We start from the raw sequence: 20,246 nt of genomic DNA on the forward strand, positions 1-20,246 counted from the left end.
TGACGCCGCGCGTGCTGTTTAAATGCCTCCTGCCGGGCGCGCGCCCTGCCTGTTTGTCCTGAGCGCGTTTGCAGGGATTTGGTTGCTGCTGCTGCTTGCTGGGGAGAAGCGGGGCTGGTGCGAAGGAGGGGCCGCGAAAGTCAACGGCTCTGCCCGCAGCCTGGCCTCCTCTTCCCCTTGCAGGGCTGGACTGCCTCCCAGGAATCCCCCATGAAGCCCCCCTTCCCTTGGCACCGCCCGAGTTGATGCTCCACGAGGGGAGTCCCGGCTGCCTTCAGCCATGAGCTGCCTGGATGTGATGTACCAGGTCTATGGTCCTCCCCAGCCGTACTTCGCCGCAGCCTACAGCCCCTACCACCACCAGGTGAGTCTCCGCTGCCGGCAGGGACTTTCTCGCGCAGTGACAGCCCCATCCTAGGCATGTCTGCTCAGAAGCAAGTCTCATTAGCGCCAGTGAGGCTTACTCCGAGGTAAGCGTGGCTAGGATTGCAACCTGAGCCCAAGCCGCACTCCCATGAATGTTCTTTTCCCTTGCAGGGGACGGGACGACCAAATCTGACTTTGCACCGGGCTAGAGGGAAATGATGCTCGCTTGAGGGCCTTCTTTCCACGGCTAACGGGAGGGGCTTTCTGGAGTGGGCTAGGGCCCCCTCTTAGGTCGTTGAAATCCCCTTGGAATCAGGGAGGTTTACACCCACCCTAAGTGTGTCTACTCAGAAGTGAGTCCCACTGAGTTCAGTGGGGCTTACTCACTGGAAAATGCAGCCTTAGGGCACAATCCTATGCATGTCTATTCAGAAGTAAGCCCCACTGAGTTCAATGGGGCTTACTCCCTGGAAAGTGCAGCATTGGGGCACAATCCTATGCATGTCTACTCAGAAGTAAGTCCCACTGAGTTCAATGGGGCTTACTCCGTGGAAAGAGTGCATAAGATTGCAGCCTTAAGCACCCTAACGGGTTGGAGGATCGCACCTCCCCAGACAACGATTCAGTAGCCCTCGTGAAACTGAGGCATCGAAGTCGGTCCCCAACCTCAACAGGTGGTCTCGGGCGAACCGGGTTTCGTTCGTCCCCCGACGGTGGCATGGAGGGTCCTTGAGAGCGGGGTGACCGGATGTCATGACCGCAAAAGAGGACAAGGCACCCTAAAATGTAGGACAACCAATGAAAATGTTGGACGTGATAAAATAAAAACTGAAAACATTCATACACTCATTTCATGTGATTAATTTCAAAACCGTATTACTTAAGTTTAAAACTATAGTACATATAATTTGTTGTATATAATTTACTAGTTACAAGAAAGCTGTGCGCTGCCTGCAGGGGCCGTTCACAGAGAAAAGGAGGGCATTAAAGTTCTTTTCCAGGACACGAGGCTAAAAAAGAGAGCCTATCCTGCAAAAAGAGGACGTCTGGTCACCCTGCTTGAGAGTAGCCTGCCTGTCAGGGCTGTTGTTGTAAAGATTGCGGCAAGAACGCACGTGAGGAGGTGCTTTGAACTTGCAACCGGCTGTCTAAATGACTGCCTTTCAACAGCCTGTCCGATCTGGCTCTGGTGGTTTGGTTCCCCAAATTCCTCTGCGATCGCAGCGGGCTTGCTTCTTTCCCTGCGCCTAAGCGGGCAGAATTTGGTGTGCAGAATTCTGGACTCGGGCAGAGCTTTCGGTGAAGGCGACGAACTAGCGGCGTGTCTGATGCTGCTTTCTTTGGGGGGGGGTCCAGGACCCTTCTTGGACCTGGAGGGGCCCAGGCAAAAGGAAGGGAGGGAGGCGCTTTCTCAGCCGCCGCTGAGCTCGGTGGGCTTGACTTCGGGTAGGCAGCGCAGGGCTGCTCTGCTCTGAAAGGAGGGACCTGCGATGGGTGGGGGAGGCAGGTGAGGCAGAGCCTCCCCACCGGAGTCCTTCGACAGGCGCCCCCACCGTGGGAGGCACCCAAGCACCCACAACCCACGAGCCTTGCGTGGTCCAGTGGAGATCGCCACGCGTTGCGCTTCAGTTGTGGGTGCTTGGGTGCCTCCTATGGCGGTGGTGCTTTTCGAAAGACTCCGGTGGGGAGGCTCTGCCTCACCTGCCTCCCCACCCGCCGCACGCCCCTGCCTGAAAGCCAGGTGTGCCTGACAGATCGCTGCTGCTGGCGGGAGGTTTTGCCAGTTGGTGGCCTGGGGGAGCTGGCTGTGTCTCTGGTCCACGTGAGCGTGTTGTTGCTGCTGCGATGAATTCTCCCCCTGAGAGACGCCAGAGAGATCCACAGTAGCCTCGTCGGGGATTCTGTACATGTCCCCCTCCTTTCCCCGTTCCAAACAAACGCAACCCCCACTCCTCGCTGCCAAGTGCGGAAGGAGGGAACCCGCCTTGGGAAGGAACTTTTCACCCCGGGGATCAACTGTTTCATTGTGTGTGCCGGGGAGGGAGTGGGATTCGCTCTGCCCGGCGAGTGCACCTGTTGGGCCGTTTTTCTCTCCCCTTTCCCGGCTGAAAGGCCTCAGGAAGGACTCCGGAACAAAAGGACACTCCTACCCACAGTTACTGGGGAGTAAGCCCCTTGACTATAGTGGAACTTACTGCTGAGTAGACACGCCTAGGATTGGGCTCCCAGGCTGCAATCCTATCCGCACTTTCCTGGGAGTAAGCCCCTTGACTATAGTGGGACGTTCAGCTGAATAGACATGCCTAGGACTGGGCTCTCAGCCTGCCGTCCTATCACACTGACTAGGGAGTAAGCCCCTTGGCTATAATGGGGCTGACTGCTGAGTAGACATGCATAGGATTGGGCTCTAAGGCTGCCATCCTATCCACACTTACTTGGGAGTGAGCCCCATTGGCTATAATGGGATTTACTTCTGAGTATACATGCCTAGGGTTGGTTTCTCAGAAGGCCCTTCGGTCCCTCGCCGAAGCTGTCCTGAAAGGGAGCGCCTCGCTCACCCAGGCGGGTTCTCGCTGAAGATCGATCGCTTCCGAGTGAGTAGGTGGAAGCCCCGCCGTGGAAATCTCCTCTTTCCAGCAAATCCGTCCGTGACAGGGAGGGGTCTGCGAGAATCGCGTCTGGGTTTCCGAAATCATTCCCCGGAGAGACGGGCGGCCCTGCTTCGACTTCTCGGTTTGGAAGGGCGGAAAGAAACTGGTTTGTCTCCAAGGGGCTGCCGGAGGCTAACGCGGCTCTTCTCTCTCTCCCCCCCCCCATTATTGCCCTTCCACTCCCGCTATCCCCCCCCCCCCCGCGCAGTGCTTGGCCAAGCCGGCAGGACCCCGAACCCCCCAGATGCTCTCCTGGAAGGAGAATGAATCGTGGTCTGCCTGGATGATTGCGATGGGGACTCACCCTGCCTCACTCAGGGTGGCTCAGAGAACGTGGGGGCCAGAAAGAGGAACCCCCCCAAATGCTCTCCGTGGCAAAAACACTCAGTTAATTGACCGAGTATTTGTCAGTTCAGGAGCCCCCCCCCGCCCCAGTGCCACCCTGGCCCCTTGAAATGCCCATGGGGAGAAGGGGGCCCTTTTCTGCTTTCCCCTGGCCGCCCCCTCCGGTCTTCCCGCGGGGTCCTGGGCAGCCCCAGCTGAGAGCAGGGCCCGGCCTCGCATGCAGGAGCTGCTCCCCACCGTATCCGAATCCAATCCTTCAGGCCTGCCCCGGAAAGGCTCTGGGAAGCAGCTGCGGACACGCCGTCCAGCCAGCCGGGAACACGTGGAGCGGACTCTGGGCAGCTCTCTGTGGGGAAGCCCGTCGCGAGAGAACGAGTCCGGGTGTCGGGGACGCTTCTCCTCCCCCAACGCGAGTTCTCTCCCCTTCCCACCCTGCCGCCCTCCTCGCCCAGTTCTCCGACCGGGTCGGCACCAAAGGGTGGGCCACCCAAAGCGGGCGCCTCCTTTGCCGCGACGCCAACACGAACAGGCTTTACTGGGAACGCTGGCCGAAAAGCCAGTCCCCTGGACGGCTGGTTGCTTGGAGGGCCAGCCTGAGAGGTCCTCCCTCCGCCCCAGAGACTCCCCCCGGGGGCACAATTCTTGCGCTTCTTCAAGGCAACCGGGATCCTGCCCTCCGTTTGGTGGAGAAAGTTTCCTGACTGTGGCTGGACGTGCTGGTGCCTCCCCTGGAAGGCGAGGAGCGTACCTCTTGCCCCGGTCCACCTTTGGCACAGGGAAGGCGCCCGGGGCTTCCTTCTGCCAGCCTCGCACGCACATCCTTCCATCGCAGCAAGCCCTTGAATCTGCAGAGTGCCTGAAGATCCTTCTTGGTCGCTTCATCCTTGTGTATATCTGAAGGTCTGATCTACTCACTCTGACTCCGATGGTCTGAGCAACAACCACCACCTTCTCCGTCCGATGCCTGAGACTGTCCGATTGATCCTCACTGAGGACTAACTGCTTAGTGAGTCCACCCCGCTAGCCGAACTTCTGCCTCGGTCCAGCAGTTTGTGCGCCTCGTTTCTCTCGCACAGTGGGAATCCTTCTTTCCCTCCCGCAGCCCTCTTTCGCAGCAAGCCCTTCCGAAGCATTGGAGCCTTTTTGTGGTGCGTGGAAGCCTTGGCTCATCTGGCCACCTCGCCAAATATCCCCAAAAGGGCTGGGGGAAGCAGTCAACTTGGATAAACGAGGGACTGCTCCAGTGGAACTGGAAAGGGAAGGATGCGATGGTTTCCATGGTCTGAAAGAAACTGAGGCTAGAAAGAAGGGAATGACAAGCTAGGATGCTTTTGGCAGTTAAGCCACAACTCTGGCATTCAAGCCAAGACCTCTGGTTTAAATGCTTTGTGGGTTAGCAAATGGCATTAGGCAGGCTCTGTAGAGTTGCTGGGCACAGTCTTCTGAGTCAAAAGTACGCTAAGGCATCAAAAGCCAAAGACTGTGTGGTCCCTGACTGTGTAAGGGTTGAGTTCCCACGTGCCCCTGCCCATTGCTGCCTGATTCCATCATAAAGCAGGACCTGAAAGAGTGACTGTGTGTTTGTCAGAGCAAGAACAATCAAAAATCTCCTGGCTCCTTGAAACACTCACAGATCTGTTTGCGATTAACTTTCCTGACCAAAAAAAAAGCAGAACTAAGATCTGCAAAGGATCTCAAGAGGGGCTGGTCTCACTGCTTTCCACCACATCTGTGTGTGTGTGTGAAACAGAGAAATTGGTAATTTTTTATTTAAAAAAGCTTTCATACACCAGAACCATGTGGTCCAATTTATTATTTACTTTATTATAGTTACATCTTCATCCTGCAGTTCAGACAAATGTTGTTTCCCAAAATGGCTCCCAGCAGGCAGAAAATGCAACCCTGGCCCTACCTTCCATTTTAAAAACTTTTAAAAAGAACTTTAAAAGAAGAAAGAGCACAGAAGCAGCTCTGAAATTTGAGGCCATTTGTATCCAAAGAGGATGGTAGAGAAAGAGGTTTTAAAAGGTTGGGTAGGGGGCAGAGCTTTCATTTCCCCTGGCATTTACCCACAAGATTTTGCAGTGGGTGCAGCTCGCATGACCAGCCAGGAGTTGGGTGTGCATGTGTGAATTGGCCCTGATTGGCTTCTGCTCTCTCCTGCAGAAACTAGCCTTTTACTCGAAAATGCAGGAGGCCAGCGAGAGTGCCAGCAGCAGCGCCAGCACCAGTGGCAGCAGTGCCAGCAGCTCCTTCTCCAGCCACACTGCCCCCACCAGCATCAAGGAGGAAGAATGCAGCCCTGAGAAAGAGCGCCCCCCAGAGGCGGAATACATTAATTCCAGGTGTGTCTTGTTCACCTACTTCCAAGGGGACATCAGCACTGTGGTGGACGAGCACTTCAGCCGGGCCCTCAGCCAGCCCAGCAGTTACTCGCCCAGCAGCGTCAGCGCCAAGGCTGCGACTCGGAGCAGCTCCAGCTCTTGGAGAGGTGAGCCCATAGGTCTCTTAGCTGTGTATGATCCTCCCTATGTTGCCCATCTAAACCAGCCATTTTCAGCCACTGTGCCCTGGCACACTGGTGTGCCGCGAGTGGTCCACAGGTGTGCCATCGGAATTTGGGGGAAGCTCATTTATTAATAGGGTCAATGGGAGATATGAGCCCCATCTGGTGGTGTGCCTTGACCATTTTAGTGCCTTGTCAGTGTGCCATGAGATGAAAAAGCCAGGGTGGTGTAGTGGTTAGGGAGGTGGACTTAGACCTGGAAGATCTAGGTTTGAATCCCCCCTCAGCCACAAAGCTTCTTGGGCCAGTCACTTTCTCTCAGCCTCAGCTACCTCACAGGTTGTTGTGAAGACAAAAAAGGAAGGGAGCAGCTGTGTACACCACCCTGAGGTCTTTGGAGGAATGGTGGTATAAAAATGTGAAAAATAAATAAAAATAAAATCACTGGTCTAAAAACTGAAAATCACTGGTCTAAAAACTGAAAACTAGTTTCACAGTTGTTTCTTTCTGGGCAAAGAATTGCAGGGCTGGTCTTGAAATTCTCAGGCTACTATTCTATTGCTGCAGGATGTGAGTGGGGAAGAGAGATCAAAGATGCATTCTCGCCTGCACAGGTCTGATTTTGGCATCATAACCAAGTTGAAGCCTTGCTTGTAAAGATGCCCTGATCGAAAAATTTCAGTGCGTTCTCTCTTGGCCTGGCATATCACTGTTTATGTGCAGACAACCGTGCCTAGAAGGAAGTGTATCCTTTGTGCAAACGTAATGAGTGTTGTCACATTTTCTCCAGGGTGATAATCTGCTATTACAATCACCTGTGAAAATACCTCTTTCCCCAACCACAAGGAAAGGCGATGGCAGTTCTGAATATTCAGGCTAGACCGAGCATTAAAATGGGTTCTCGTGAATCACTTAATGCACACTTTAAGCAGGCTTTTTATACAGACAAAATCTAATACTGGAAGTTGCCAGCCATTAGGGCACTAGCTTGGAGAAGCAATGCATTCGGCTCAGTTAGACTGCGTGTGTCCTTAACTTCCTAGTTCTTCATGATTTCCTTCCGTGCCAAAGTGTATTTGTTCCCATCCTCGCATTCTTTCTATGCAGGTATTTTGCAATAATCTGCCCTACAACCCTATGCAGGTTTATTCTGAAGTAAGTCACGTTGAGACGTGAGAGTTAGTCCCAGATTAATTGTGCATTTTACTGCAACCTTGGTTCTTGTGGTAATTTAGTTACGGAATTGTTTCATTCCCGAGAAAGTCATTAACAGCACCATACTATGCATGTCTACTCAGACATGTCCCATTGTGTTAAGTGGGGCTTACTCCCAGGAAAGTGCATATAGGATTGCAGCCTAAGTAACTTTTCATGGGGGAAAAAATACATGTTGAACCTGCCACGTGGTTTGCATGTGGCAGGTTGCAACAAAACACCATTTCAGAGTGAATGATGAGCGGGAGGTGGAAGAATTCCACTCTGTGGTGTTTCATGTTTTCAGAGAGATTGGTGTGAATATTTTGGAGGCTTTGCTCCAATGGGGGGGGGGCAGGAAACTTCAGTGCTAGACTCCACATGCATTACATAGTAACCTCATTCGTGTGAGAGACATACTTATGCGTAATGGGCATGATCTAGCAACAGCTAGGTCCTTTTGAGTCCTTTGATTTCAAAGGATACGTTAAATACGTTTCAAGGTGTGTTGAATGTTTCAATGTTTCAGCGTTTCAACATTCAAGGTGTGTTGAAATATGTTTCAACCTGTGTTGAAATACGTTTCAACGTTCAAGGTGTGTTGAAATACGTTTCAACCTATACGTGTTGGCTATATGGAAGCTACACTGTTTACTGGCAATCTGCCACAATACCAGCAACAGTGGGGATAGCCATTGCTTTTCAGACCCTGCAGCAAGAAGTAGGATCAGGCCTGCACCAAGATCTCTGGGTGCCTGAGGCACTGTGCCGAATACTGCCACTGCTCTTACCAAGTGATGCACTCACATCCATTCCTCCTAGTGGAGGTAACTAGAAGGAAAAGAGTTGGGCAATCTCATGGATGAGCAGCCCTGAGTAGGATGACCAACTGAGTGGACCTTGGATTAAGATATTTGATTAATCTGTTTAAATCAGTGTTAAGTAACAATAGTTCATGGCGGCTGGACTGTACAACAACATGGTTATGATCTGGTGATAAGGCTGCATACTTTGACATGTGGATGTGATTAATTGGGGCACCTTCTGTAGAGGCAGGTATAGTCAAGCTTTCTGGTTGCACAGAACTATCTGATGAAGAGCTGTGTAGCTTGGGAGCTGAGATGGGCTTAACCTGATAGGAAATGAATGTATAACTCTCCAGGGAAGATGTAAATACAAGGTACCGTATTTCACATGGTTTATTTTCTGGAATTTGGCAGGGCACAAAGTAAAGTGCACAATCCATTGGATAACGTTTTGTTTAGCATCAACCAGCACCATATCAAACAGCAAGCTTCTGAGTTCTACAGAACTCTTCATCAGGTGGATGGTAAAGAAAAGGTCAGGGAAAAGAGGGCAAGGTGTCAAAGTTCAGTCTGAAGTTTGTAAAAGCTAAAGATTAACACGGGGAGGAGGGGTTTCTCCATCTTTAGATTTTAGAAACTGCAGACTGTTGCAGTTTGATGACATGCCCTCTTTTGCTTGGTTGTTTTGTTTGCCATCTGCTTGATGAAGTTTTTAAGTTTGCTGTTTGATATGTGCAACTGATTATGATTTTATTTATTATTTTAATGAATTCTGAATTGTAAGCTGCCTTGACCATTTGCATTGGCATAGGAGAGGTGGGAAAAATTATGCATATTTTATTTGTTTGTTTGTTTGTTTAAAATTAGTCCAAAAGGAAGTGTTACCCAACTTTGAGGTGTAGATCTTTTTTCTTCTCATGGACCAACATGGCCACCTTTCTTGTGAATTCGACTGGGAAAAAACTGTTCATGCCAAATGCTAATTGTATTTTTAAAATGTGAGAATTGAAATTGCTTTTTTTAAAAAACGAATTCCTGCTCTGACAAGAGCTTTTCCAAATCAAGAATCGCATTGCACAAGTATTAGAAAAAGAGAGAGACCGTGGGTATCAGCAGACATTGCAAGTGCAAGGCAGGCAGGACGCTGCCAAGAAAATTTTGCCAGCCAGCCAACCCACAGGAGAAGGCCACTGGGAAAGATCCCTGTTTCCAGGTGGCACATGGAGTGGAAGGGAACCAGAATCCATGCGGAAATGTGGGCGAGTGGAGGCGGGGAGCTTTTCAGCAGGTCCTTGGGACTGTGCCTTTCAGAACACTTTGCTCAGCAGGTGATAAAGTTTATCTTCCTTCTGCCAAACCCGTTGCCAGTCGGCTAGTTTTTGTCTATCATCAAGCAGCTGTGAAAGGCAGAAGAGAGCAGGGTGGGGTTTTTTAATGAGCAGTTGGCAACCCTGTTGAAGAGTGTTAAGGAAGGAGCAGCCCCCCTAGTTTAAGGATCTCTAGTGGGTTGATTTCAGGTTGAGTAGCCAGATTGTGTTGGGAGGGGAGCCTGTGGAAGTCGGCGCTCTCGGGTTAGTAGCGTGGCCAGAGGGGATGCAAAGCGCTAAGTTTTGCAGGGAGCCTCACCGCAGGGTGCAAGGGCCGCTCCGCTTGGGAGCCATGCCGGGTGGTGGATGCAAAAGGGAGACGCACTCGCTGCCTGGAATTGCTCCGAAGGGGAGAGGCCCTTTGCACGCTGCAGTGAGGCTCCCTGCCAAACGTAGTGCTTTACCCCCCCCCCCGCTTACACCACTGCTCGTCCTGCTGGCCATCAGATACCTTCGCTTCTGTTCATTTCGAAACTAGCCGTGTCAATTGAAGGCAGAGGAGGAGGATCGGGGGCGACTGGGCACCCAGGACAGAAATGTTGGTTAGATTGAAACCTGGGCTCTTCTTGAAAACAAATGGGGGCGGCAGAGAAACGAACTCAGCTGTGCCCTTGAAGCTTCACTGTTGTTCCTTCACAGTTGCTGACTTTTTTCCCCAAATGGTTTTAAAAAAATAAGACCAGAACTCGCTTTCCTTTGCTTCCTGCGCCTGTTTTTCTCCACTCAACTGGCTTCCAAACTCTTTTTGAAAGCGATGGTCTAAGCGAGTGTGCCCGTCGCCTCTCTGAAGGAATGGCGTTTCAGAGAGTCCTGAGGATTCCCTTGGCCAGGTCGGACTTCCCACCCGGGATCCCCACGACTGCACTCTCCCTGCTCCAACAGCCTCCTGCTGCCTTGCCCCAGGGAGGGCGGCGTGCGCTGCTTCCCGGGAGCAAAGCGCACTGAGTTTCGAGGTGGGGGACAAATTCTTAAAATCAGCTTGCGATTCTTTTTCTCCCCCCCCCCCTTAAAAAGAAAATCTTTTGCGGATTTTATTCTGCAAGCAGAGATCGAGAGCAGCACCATTAGGGGACTCTAAAACGGACCCTCCTTCCTGTAATGAAGCAACGAATGTGCTTGGGGGGAGGGGCTAAAATGGGCTTCACCCCCAAGCTACTTTCCTAGCTGAGAGCTGCAGGCAGTTGAAGCACAAGAGCGGCTTTTGACACGTGTTTGGGGGCAACAACGGCGCTTTCAACGCTAAATGTCTGAACGCGTTTTGGGGCCTGGAAACGAGTCAGTGCGACACATGTCAAGCCCCTGCTTGGCCCTTTCCATCTCGAAAAGCAGTCATTGGATGCTGGAAGTCATGGGGGTGGGGTGGGGGTGGTTGCTTGACCACCAGTGGTCCTCCAAGTGGCCTCTTCTCCAGAGAGATACTAAGGGTGCAATCCTCTCCAAACTTTCCTGGGAATAAGCCCCATTGACTCTCACGGAACTTCCTTCTGAGTAGACGTGCCTAGGATTGTGCTCTAAAGGAGGTGGACTTCAGCAAGAAGACAGGGAACCAGACCCCGGAAGGTGGTCAGTCGGCAGCCCGCCTGTCACCGCGATCCTCGTTTTCTCTCTTGGTTTCGAATCGATCAGGTCGTAGCTGGAGAAGTAGATCCGCTTTTGTGCAAAATAAACGCACAGCGTGAACTCCACGCTTTTATGTGAGCTCAGCCAAAAGAGGCACCACGAAATGCCAGCCTAGCGAGGGAGGGTTTCCTCTGGAGTAAATTCTGGGTTGAGTAGCCCTTACTCCCAGGTAAGTATGCAGAGGGCTGCAGCCTGAGCTCCCACCCAAAATGTCTACGGGGGAACGCTAGAAAAGCGCTCGCTCTTTCTGCTGGGGGGGGGGTGTTTCCAACGACGGATCTTGCAGGCATTGCGGTGGTTTCGAGGCAGATCCCCTCTGCCCACTCAAGGGGGGCGAAAGGCCCTTGGATCGCGTCGCCAAGACTGCAGAATGAATGTATCAAAGGAGGGCGGACGGGTGAACAGTGTTCACCTCTGGGATGTTCTGAGATACCGCCTGATCTTGTGCCCCTTTGCTCCAAAGTGAAAAGTGAACCGCAAGCAAGAAGTTTCGGGGCTCAAGCACTAATTTTGGGTGGTGGGTGCCAAGCACTAAGTTCTGCAGGGAGCCTCACCGCAGCGTGCAAGAGGTCTTTCCCCCTGCCAGGCTTAGTGCTTTGCACCCCCTCTGGCGAAGCCACCGGAGTCGAGTCCCCATGAGATGCGCACAGACTTGCCGCCGTCCTGGGCTTTCCACGCCTTGCCCGACTTCTGCCCAAGCCAGGCGTTTTGATCTCGGCTCGTCCGCCCAGCCGCCCTCCCTGAGGTTTCCAAGCGCGAACGAGTCGCTGAAAGACGCCTTGACTGAAAGACTTGGAAGGGAGCCGGTGCATCCTTCCACGCCTGCCCCCCAGCGCAGTGCCGAGAGAAAGACGCTCGACTTGGAAGCCAGAGCCTGCAGGAGGCATTCCAGTTGCCTCCCATCAGCAAATAAGACTTAGACGTCATGCATCTGACGTCATTCGGGCTCTGCTCGTTCATAGATTGCCACATTCTCTCTTCCACCCACGCTCAGGAGAAGCAGCCTTCTCGGAACTCTAGTTTTGGAGCCTGGCTGAAGTTGTGCCCCAAACTACAATTCCCAGGACCCTTTGGGAGGAGCCACGCCAAGAGCATGAGAGCCATGTGTGGGAATGCTCACCAATGCCTTAAAGTCGAGAATCTAGAAAGAGCTACCTAGAGATTGTCACACCTTGTTTGTGTGACACACCAAGCTCATTTGTGGTGTGTGTCACAGCCTGGCTGTTGTTCACTTGTTACTACTTCCTTGTCCACTGTGCTCAAGTCGTTAATCTTAACTTTTTAATTAAAAGTTAAAAATGTAAAAGATTATCTTAACTTTTTTAAAATAACAGCGTCCACACATGTGGACAGTGACGAGCGCAGCTATTTTTGGTTTGTTTTTGATAGGCATGCATGGGGTGCAAGTGTGTCCCAGTGATACTCTACTCTGTGCTGCCCACTAATGGATGGGGTGTAGTGCAGTCAGGGGCAGATCCAAGGGAGGGCCCCATGGTCAGGTAGACCTGACCTGGTCAGGTAGAATCAAGAAGCCTAGTAGACCTGGGCTCCAAAGACTATTGTGGCTATCAATAGTACCCTCCCCCGCCTTATTTTGCCTCCTGTTCTGCCCCCCATTGCCCCCTCCCTTTGGGAAGGGGCCCAGAAGACACCCTGATAAAATTCCTCTCATAGGCCCTGTTCACAGCCCCCCTGAGTGCAATGCAAATGCCCCCAAACAGCTATATCTGGCTGCAGGTTGACAGACGACGACTGCCTGGAGTGCCAGAAAACATGTCTGGAAATACTCAGAATCATCAACAATAACTGAAATTATTCAAATTTTCTCACATGGAAGAAGGTTTAGTAGCTGCAGTTTTAATCAAAGCTCTAAATACCCATTACAGGGCGATAGGGATGGGAACAATGTGTGCCTTCTTCGTTTCCTGCTTAGAACTTCCCAGAAGCACCTGGTTAAACACTGTGAGAGGCAGGGTGCTGGACTAGAGTGGTCTTTGGCTTGATTGAGCAGAGCTCTTTTAAACACCCTTAAAATCCTAACAGCAAGGCAGCTGTGCTTAGTACCAGAGCTCACCTAAAAGGGTTGAAGGTACAAACCTATCTACACTTTCCTGGGAGTAAGCCCCACTGACTACAATAGGACTTACTTCTGACTAGACATGCATGGCATTGGGCTCTGAGTCGCTCAATGCCTTTTCAGTGCCCAAGCACACCTTAGAAAACTGAAGTGCCTCTGAGCATGTGCAGCATTCTCACTCCTTACACAAGTTTTTACCCACTTGGATTTAGGGATGAGGGGTTATGTTGCTTGTGGCCAAGGTTCAGCCCCAGAATCTGTCTCTTTAAAATTCAGCACTGATTAGGAGCTCAGTTGGACAGGGAAGGAATTGTCCAGGCTCTTACTGTTTGTAAGGCTGAACTCCAGTCTACACAAAAGCTTCTGATCCTGCAGTGAGCAGTGCAGTGGCCTTTTTTGATAGCTGCTGAATATATTTAGCAAATGCTAACTTTCGTGTAATGTTGTTGCTGATATTCTTACCAGCTATCTTTTCTGTTGCAAACAGAACTTACTGAAAAGCCATGGGACAATGGGCTACCTTTAAATTTTACTTTTTTTTAACCTCCACCAAGCAACGTAATCTTTTGTATGACTGTGCAGAAGTAAGTCCTGCTCAGTTCACTGCAGCTTATGCTCAAGTCCACATGCATAAGATTGCAGCGCAAGTTACTTGTGTCTGAGAGACCACTGGTGAATTACAATTTCATTAAGAAAGTGGGGATACAATTGATTTGCATTTGTGGATTATTATTTGAGAGAAAACCAGGGTCTCCCTTAGGAGCTTGCTGGGCTGGGCATGTAAATCCCTTGTGAGTTATGGTTTGGACAGGAGAAATCCAAATCTCCACTCAGCCATAAAGCTCACAAGCTATTCTTGAGACAATTTCTGTGTTTTTGTCTCACCCTAACCTTTCCTGCAGAATTCTGATACAGATGAATGAAATAATGTCATCCAGAGTTTTTTCCTGCAGAGAGAATGGGACATATGTGGATAAATAAAATACATTCACAATAAAGTAATCTTGAGTTTGTTTTTGCTTTAAATTTTGAAGGGATCTCTTTGAGACTCACTTTTTTGTGAGTCTATGGCAAGTTTATTTCTTTGGATTGGGCTTTTATTTTATTCAGCCTGGCAGGCCAGGTTGTCTGTCTAATAACCGTTTGCTGTATAGTAAGCAAATCTATTAGGAATCTCTTTGAGAATGTGAAAAGTAATTTCTTCAGGATCAACCTTTGCTGTTCTTTTAGTGCGTAACCTACATGAAGAAAATTCCACAGTTGTTGAACTGGTTTTCTTGAGGGCTAGGGTCATTTTTTTCATATTATGCTAAAATTACTTTTTGGTTGGGAACGTGCAGGACACTTTTCACACACCGCTCTAAAAAGCTCAGTTGGGCCTCTTTCATGTGATTTGTTCCTGGATGCCTGCTAGTCATGCTGCACACAGCAGAGACATATGGAGTAGTAGGGCTGTCTCAAGGGTTGGCAGGTTCATGTGGCTAGAGCAAGTGGCTCTTTGTGGAAGTTTCATGTGGCTACTTAGAAAGCCACTGTTAGGGCTAGAGAAATGGCAGTGGGAGTAATAATGAATGGCCACTGCCGCCTTCCAACACTAGTCTGATGCTTTCTTCTCCACCTTGTTTTCTTCAGATGGATCATTCCCTATGAGCCAGCGCAGCTTCCCACCCTCCTTCTGGAACAGCACATACCAGCCTTCCTCAGTGCCTGCGTCCCTGGGCAGCCCACTAGCAGCCACAGCCCACAGTGAACTGCCCTTTGCCACAGCGGACCCTTATTCGCCAGGCTCGCTGCACAGCCACCTTCACCAGGGTGGCCCGGAGTCCTGGCACCCTGCCCACCACCACCATCACCACCACCACCACCACCCTTACATCGGCACGCAGAGTTCTGCCTATCCTCGGCCCACCGCTGTGCACGAGGTCTACAGCTCACACTTTGACCCTCGCTATGGCTCACTCCTGGTGCCTGCTGCTTCTGTCCGTCCCCACCGCCTCACGCCTGCTTCAGTGCCCACACCGGTCAGCCCTCAGTGTGAATTAGGCAAGAGTGAGCCTGCCACTTCAGCATGGACAACACCAGCACCTTTCCCCAGCCCAGCAGGGGAGATGGCACAGAGCCTCGGCCTCAATGTCGATGCAGGTAAGATCGAGCGGATGAAGCTTTCTCTCTCGCTCTTTCTCCCTCCCACATGGCCTGAAAAGCCCTTATTTTTATTTATTAGGTTAGAAGAAGAGGTAGGGGAGGATCATCAGCAAATGTCACCTTATTCTGCCCCAAAGCAGTGAAAATCTGGCATTTATAGATTTCCCACACATTTGGACAAACATGTTACAGGAAATGTAACAGGAGATGTTAGCTCTCCATATCTCATCCTATCTGCTTCCTGGTAAGACACCAAGAGTGAGGTGATGTCATTGAAGAGGAGTAGCGGCAAATCAGTGTTTCTCATAACTTTTAGTTCCATCCTTTTAAACCAAGTCTGTCCACCCACATTTGATGGATGTGTACAATTCCATTAAAAAATGAAGGCAGGCTTTTTCCAGAGAACTTTGTCTTTTATTAAATTATTGCTAGTAAATTATTTTCTCATTAGAATGACACAACAGCTATTATCCTGGTTTCTAATTAAGCCACTGAGCCAAGTCAGATGACTTCTGTCTCTCTGAGGTCATCTGACTTGGCCCAGTGGCTTAATTAGAAACCAGGATAATAGCTGTTGTGTCATATTTAAGAACATTTAATATTCTTAAATATCATTTATTTAAGGTATCAATATTATATTTAAGAAAGTATACAATAAGTATATAATAAAATATTTAAGAAAGTGTTCAGGATTCCATGATTTGAATGACTAAAACTGCAATCAGTAGAGATCTAAAACCTCAGGGGTGTCAAACGTAAGGCTTGTGGCCCAAATGCGGCCCCTGGAAGCAATTTATCTAGCCCCCGTTATAACTAGGCTCTTCCAGCTTGATAATTGGACTCTCTCATATCTTGAAAATATGAACAAAATTAGCCCTCTGTCTTTTGCAGCTAATGAGCTTCTATGTGAGAACAAAGTGCTTATTTCTGGTCATCATCTGCTTAATGATGCCACTTCCTGCTGAATGATGTTACTTGTGGCTCTCGGCAGGCACCATGAATGCTAAATTTGGCCCTCTGTTATGAAATGAGTTTGATATCCCTGCTCTAGAATTTTAAATAAGATAGAGTTCAGCTGAATCTATTTCATTCATATTCTATTTCATCTGCAAGACCCAATAGCAGGCGTGGCCATGCTTGCTTAACATAACAGCCACATACGATAAACTTCAGATGTTTGAGAGTCACAATATTTAAGAAGCATTTAAATTCTCAAATATGTTTACTCACCATGAACATTAAGCATATGTTTTGATTCAGTGGACTCTCCCTGATAAATAATTATCAAGACTGAAAATTTCTTATTTTCCTTTTATGTTAATTGAGATGCAAAAAGGAGCTCAGCCAACATATTTCAGAGCTGCACATTGTATGTCAAAGAGCTGTATGCGGCTCCCAAGGCATGGTTTGGCCACCCCTGTCCAATAGTGTGAATTGTATTCATTTTCCCAATAACCATGTGAGGTAGGGAGAGTTTAATTTTTGCCATGACAATTGCATGTTCAAAGCTTTACATGCAAGCCCAAACCTCACTTTTCAGAAATTTACAACCACTGTTTTAACAGAGGGGGAGCAGAGAGACAATAATGACTCGTTCAGTGGCTAAAAGGGGTTTTAATCTGGATGTCATAAATGTTCTAGATCTTACATACTGTTTGGCTTTCTTCTTCACCTTTTCCTTTCAACCAGAACAGACTACTTTTTATGCCTTGATACCTACTCTTGCAAGAAAATGGGTGGTGTTTATTTTTTTCTATCCTTATGCCTTTTTCCCTCTCCTTCCCTCTTCTCTGTTTTGTTTTATTTCCATTTTTCTCTCTGTTCTTAGGTTTGCAGCCTCAGGATAAAAGCAAGGATCTCTATTGGTTTTAGACCTGCTCTTCCACCTTCCCCTCTAGTCAGATCTCTGCCTAAGTAGGACTGGTGGTGACAGAGCCGAAATCGAGTCGATTTGTAATCAGGTTCTGATCTTGGTTTACAGCTCGCCGTTATTCCTTCTGTGGTGGATCCCTCCTGAGCTGAGCTGCTGGTTCTAAAGCTCCCCCACAAACTCCATCTTCTTCCCCTTCCGTCGTTCAGCATCTCATGTCAAATTGCAAGGACAAGAATATGGGAAAGACAATAGGGGCTAAAGGCTGCTTTGATGTGACATTTCAACTGCAGATGTTGAGGGACACGAGGCACCTCCCCGTTCTCTTGAAAGTGCAAAGTTCCACACGTTGGATTCACATCCAGGATTGCGGCCAGGCCACTCTAAAGAGTCAACAGCAATGAATGAAGATGTAAAAACTGCTGACTTTGGAAAGCAAAACTGTTTGTTACTGCTGATGATGGTGTGCAAACTTCTTTTGACTGACATTTTTAAAAATAAAAACCCTACTCCTTGAAAAGCAGCATGGGAAGATATTAAGACATTGTGAATGGAATTGTTCTCTTTTATACTGTAGAAACAGAGGAATTCTAAACTCCTAAGCATGTTTGGGACTTTTAAAAAAAATGGACAGATCTTTCAGACTCTGGTGATGAGTGGCAAATGACTAGCGGGGGCCACCTGCCTCCGCCTTACACCAGTGCAGCTGTTCTGCGGACAACTGTTTGGACTCCAGAAACTTGACAACCAAGGTGGCTCTTCTCTGAGTTTGGCACAACAATTAGGTTGGATAAGACATACATGCATATGTGTATATATAAGGTTTTTATACAAGGAACGTTTTATGATGAAAGAAGAGACCCTTAAAAAAACACAAAAAAACAGACAAGAATATTCGGACAGCCTTCTCAAAGAACAACTGTTGAAACTGGGGAGGAAAATAATTGGATATACAAAGGACCTCATTAAATCTGAATGCTCTCTCTGTATGCATCTTTCTGGTATTTGTGGTCAGGGGACTGGGTCTCTCCCTTTCTCTCTTTTTTTTTTTTTTTGAAAGGAAATATATAAGAGATGGTCATTTGTAAGAAAGCTACATTAAAGACATCTCCTTTCATCTTCTGATTGTATGATTTTTTGGAGACACTAAGCCCGTAGATTTCTTATGCACGCGCAAAATCTCAGAAAGAATTAAAAAAATACGATAGTAGCTGAAACTGATTTAAAAAAAAAATTGTTTTCCATTTATATGGAAACTCTGTTTTTATCATGGGAGAAAGCTCTCCTTGGCCATGGCTGCGGTGCTTAACAGCCAATGCATTCGACACAGCATAGTTTTTCTAGAATACTGCAGAATATTAAGGCCAGTACAAGACAGTTGAGCAAAAGAGCAGAATCTTTTTTTTAGTTTATATTTTGGGTTGGCTCAAACAGGCATTAGGACAAGAGTTGGCAGAGCAGAAGATGTGCACAGGCATGAGCTTTGCCATGACACATATTTAAACTTTTCAGCTGTTGTATGTGCCTTGTAAGGCCCACCCACATAAGGGATGAAAGGAGATCCAGGGCCCCACTGCATTCCACCCTTCCACTGAAGCAGGTACATCAGAATGGCTCATGCTGCATCCTGCAGGGGGAGTTTGAGAGGTCTCCTCTGGGTAAGGGAACATTTCCCACCAACAATGCAGCCCCATAGGAATCCTTGCACGCACAAGATCCTTCCATGACTTTACAACTACGCTTCCCCTGTGCTTGACTTGTATGGGCTATACAGGATAGTTAGGAGAGATGAGCTCCTTTGCTGGCTGGCTTTTCCTTTCTCAAAGTCCTGTGTCTCCCGTATTGTCTTATGAAGCTGGCAAAAAGCAGTTTTCTACTCTCCAATACTTGCATTGTCTTGCAGAAGCAAATGGGGAGGAGAGGAGCTTCGTTCTTGTCCTAGTGGGCACCACTCCCACCCGCAGCCCCAGCTGGAAGGGATTTTTTTTTTCCCCCAGCTCTTTTCTGGCAAGGGGAGACAGCTGAGGGAGGGTTTACACTCTGGTTTGCCTCAGATCTTTCTGCATCTAGTTGTAAATTCTGCAGCTGTTCTAAGGTCAGCATTTATAGTGGCAAATCACCAATCCAGCCTGTAGCTTCTCATTAGAACAATGGCCGTGCCAGCAAGACAGGAGTTGAGACAAAAGTGTCAGCAGTTTGCCCCCAAGGCCATTAAAATTTGGCCCTTATCTTTGGCTTTCCCTCTGGCTATGATTCAGATAGATTTATGGGACATGGAACAGATCAAATCAGAATCAGGGGAACCCCAGTTGCTAATATTTGAGTGGAGAATTGCCAGGGGATTCAGCTTATCTAAGAACAATGGTCACTAAGAGCTTTGCAAGTGTAGCATGTGATATATAGGATAATTATTTTAACTGGATGTGTGCCCAAAGATCCTCTTTAGCTAAGTCTCAATTAAGGGTCACTTCAAATGTTACCATTTTCCTATAAGTCACACTTGTCAACATGGAAGAATGTGCCAACCGAGTATAGATCATATGTGTCAATAGCGCGTGCATGTTTTGTTACTTGCACATATGTTGTATGTGCACTGAGGAACTGTAGACAAGTGTAGCTGTGAAACAAGGTGCCATGTGCAGTAACTGCAAACGCCACACATACATACAGAGTACCTTTTCCATCACTGGTGGAAGAGTTGTACCATTTGTAGTGGCACGAAGTTCAAGTTGAATTTCAAGAAGGTGAAGAAAAAGTTGCTGAGTTTTCATATATCTTATCACTTTAAATTGTGTGAGTTTAACTACATAGCTGGAAAAAGAACTAAGGAGTGGGCATAAACTTTAACAAAATATTCTGCATTTGTGGGTCAAATCCATAGGATTTTGCTTGAGATATTTTTCCCTGAACACTAATAAATAATACGAATATTTATACATTTCAAGTAGTCAGAGCACTTCACACACTTTAATCTCAGGAATACTGACAACTGTCCTGGAAGGGAAGCCAGCATTATCCTTATACGTATTACCAAAGGGGGAAGACTGAGGTTAAGAAAAACAGTGGCCTGTCTATTGCCAGCTACTGATTTTGGCTAAATTGACATTTGATTATCAGGGTGGGCAGAAGACAGATCGGCTATAAACCTCTACATATCTACTCTGATTTGCAATAGATCTGGAAGGGTTACTGAACCTCAGTTGCGTAACAATAACAACAAAATAAGCTCTCTTTTAAATTTGGTTGCAAAAGCAAAGAACTCTTGTGGGGAGGAATCAGCAGTGGATTTGTATGTGTGA

The 20,246-nt window shown here is 48.4% G+C and overlaps 1 protein-coding gene across 2 annotated transcripts; it reads left to right on the forward strand.

Moving 5' to 3' along the window:
• The first annotated feature begins 280 nt into the window (after window positions 1–280).
• VGLL2 (vestigial like family member 2) lies at window positions 281–17,099 on the forward strand. Of its 2 annotated transcripts, none has more exons than XM_066611303.1 (4): window positions 281–364; window positions 5,529–5,853; window positions 14,565–15,074; window positions 17,059–17,099. In XM_066611303.1, the coding sequence occupies exons 1-4, from the start codon at window positions 281–283 to the stop codon at window positions 17,097–17,099; spliced, it is 960 nt and encodes a 319-aa protein (XP_066467400.1). The 2 variants fall into 2 exon arrangements, with proteins under 2 accessions (XP_066467400.1, XP_066467399.1); XM_066611302.1 differs by lacking the exon at window positions 17,059–17,099 and adding an exon at window positions 16,906–16,949.
• Window positions 17,100–20,246: the final 3,147 nt, after the last annotated feature.

This window comes from Tiliqua scincoides, chromosome 1, assembly GCF_035046505.1.
Source record: "Tiliqua scincoides isolate rTilSci1 chromosome 1, rTilSci1.hap2, whole genome shotgun sequence".
NCBI classification, from domain to species: Eukaryota; Metazoa; Chordata; class Lepidosauria; order Squamata; family Scincidae; genus Tiliqua; species Tiliqua scincoides.

What these genes read in the sequence shown, in the direction of transcription:
- VGLL2 (XM_066611302.1), top strand. Translation starts at nt 281, where the DNA reads ATGAGCTGCCTGGATGTGATGTACCAGGTCTATGGTCCTCCCCAGCCG. An exon ending in CAGCTCCAGCTCTTGGAGAG is followed by an intron (nt 5,854 to 14,564) that starts GTGAGCCCATAG and finishes TGTTTTCTTCAG; the next exon opens with ATGGATCATTCCCTATGAGC. An exon ending in CGGCCTCAATGTCGATGCAG is followed by an intron (nt 15,075 to 16,905) that starts GTAAGATCGAGC and finishes CTCTGTTCTTAG; the next exon opens with GTTTGCAGCCTCAGGATAAA.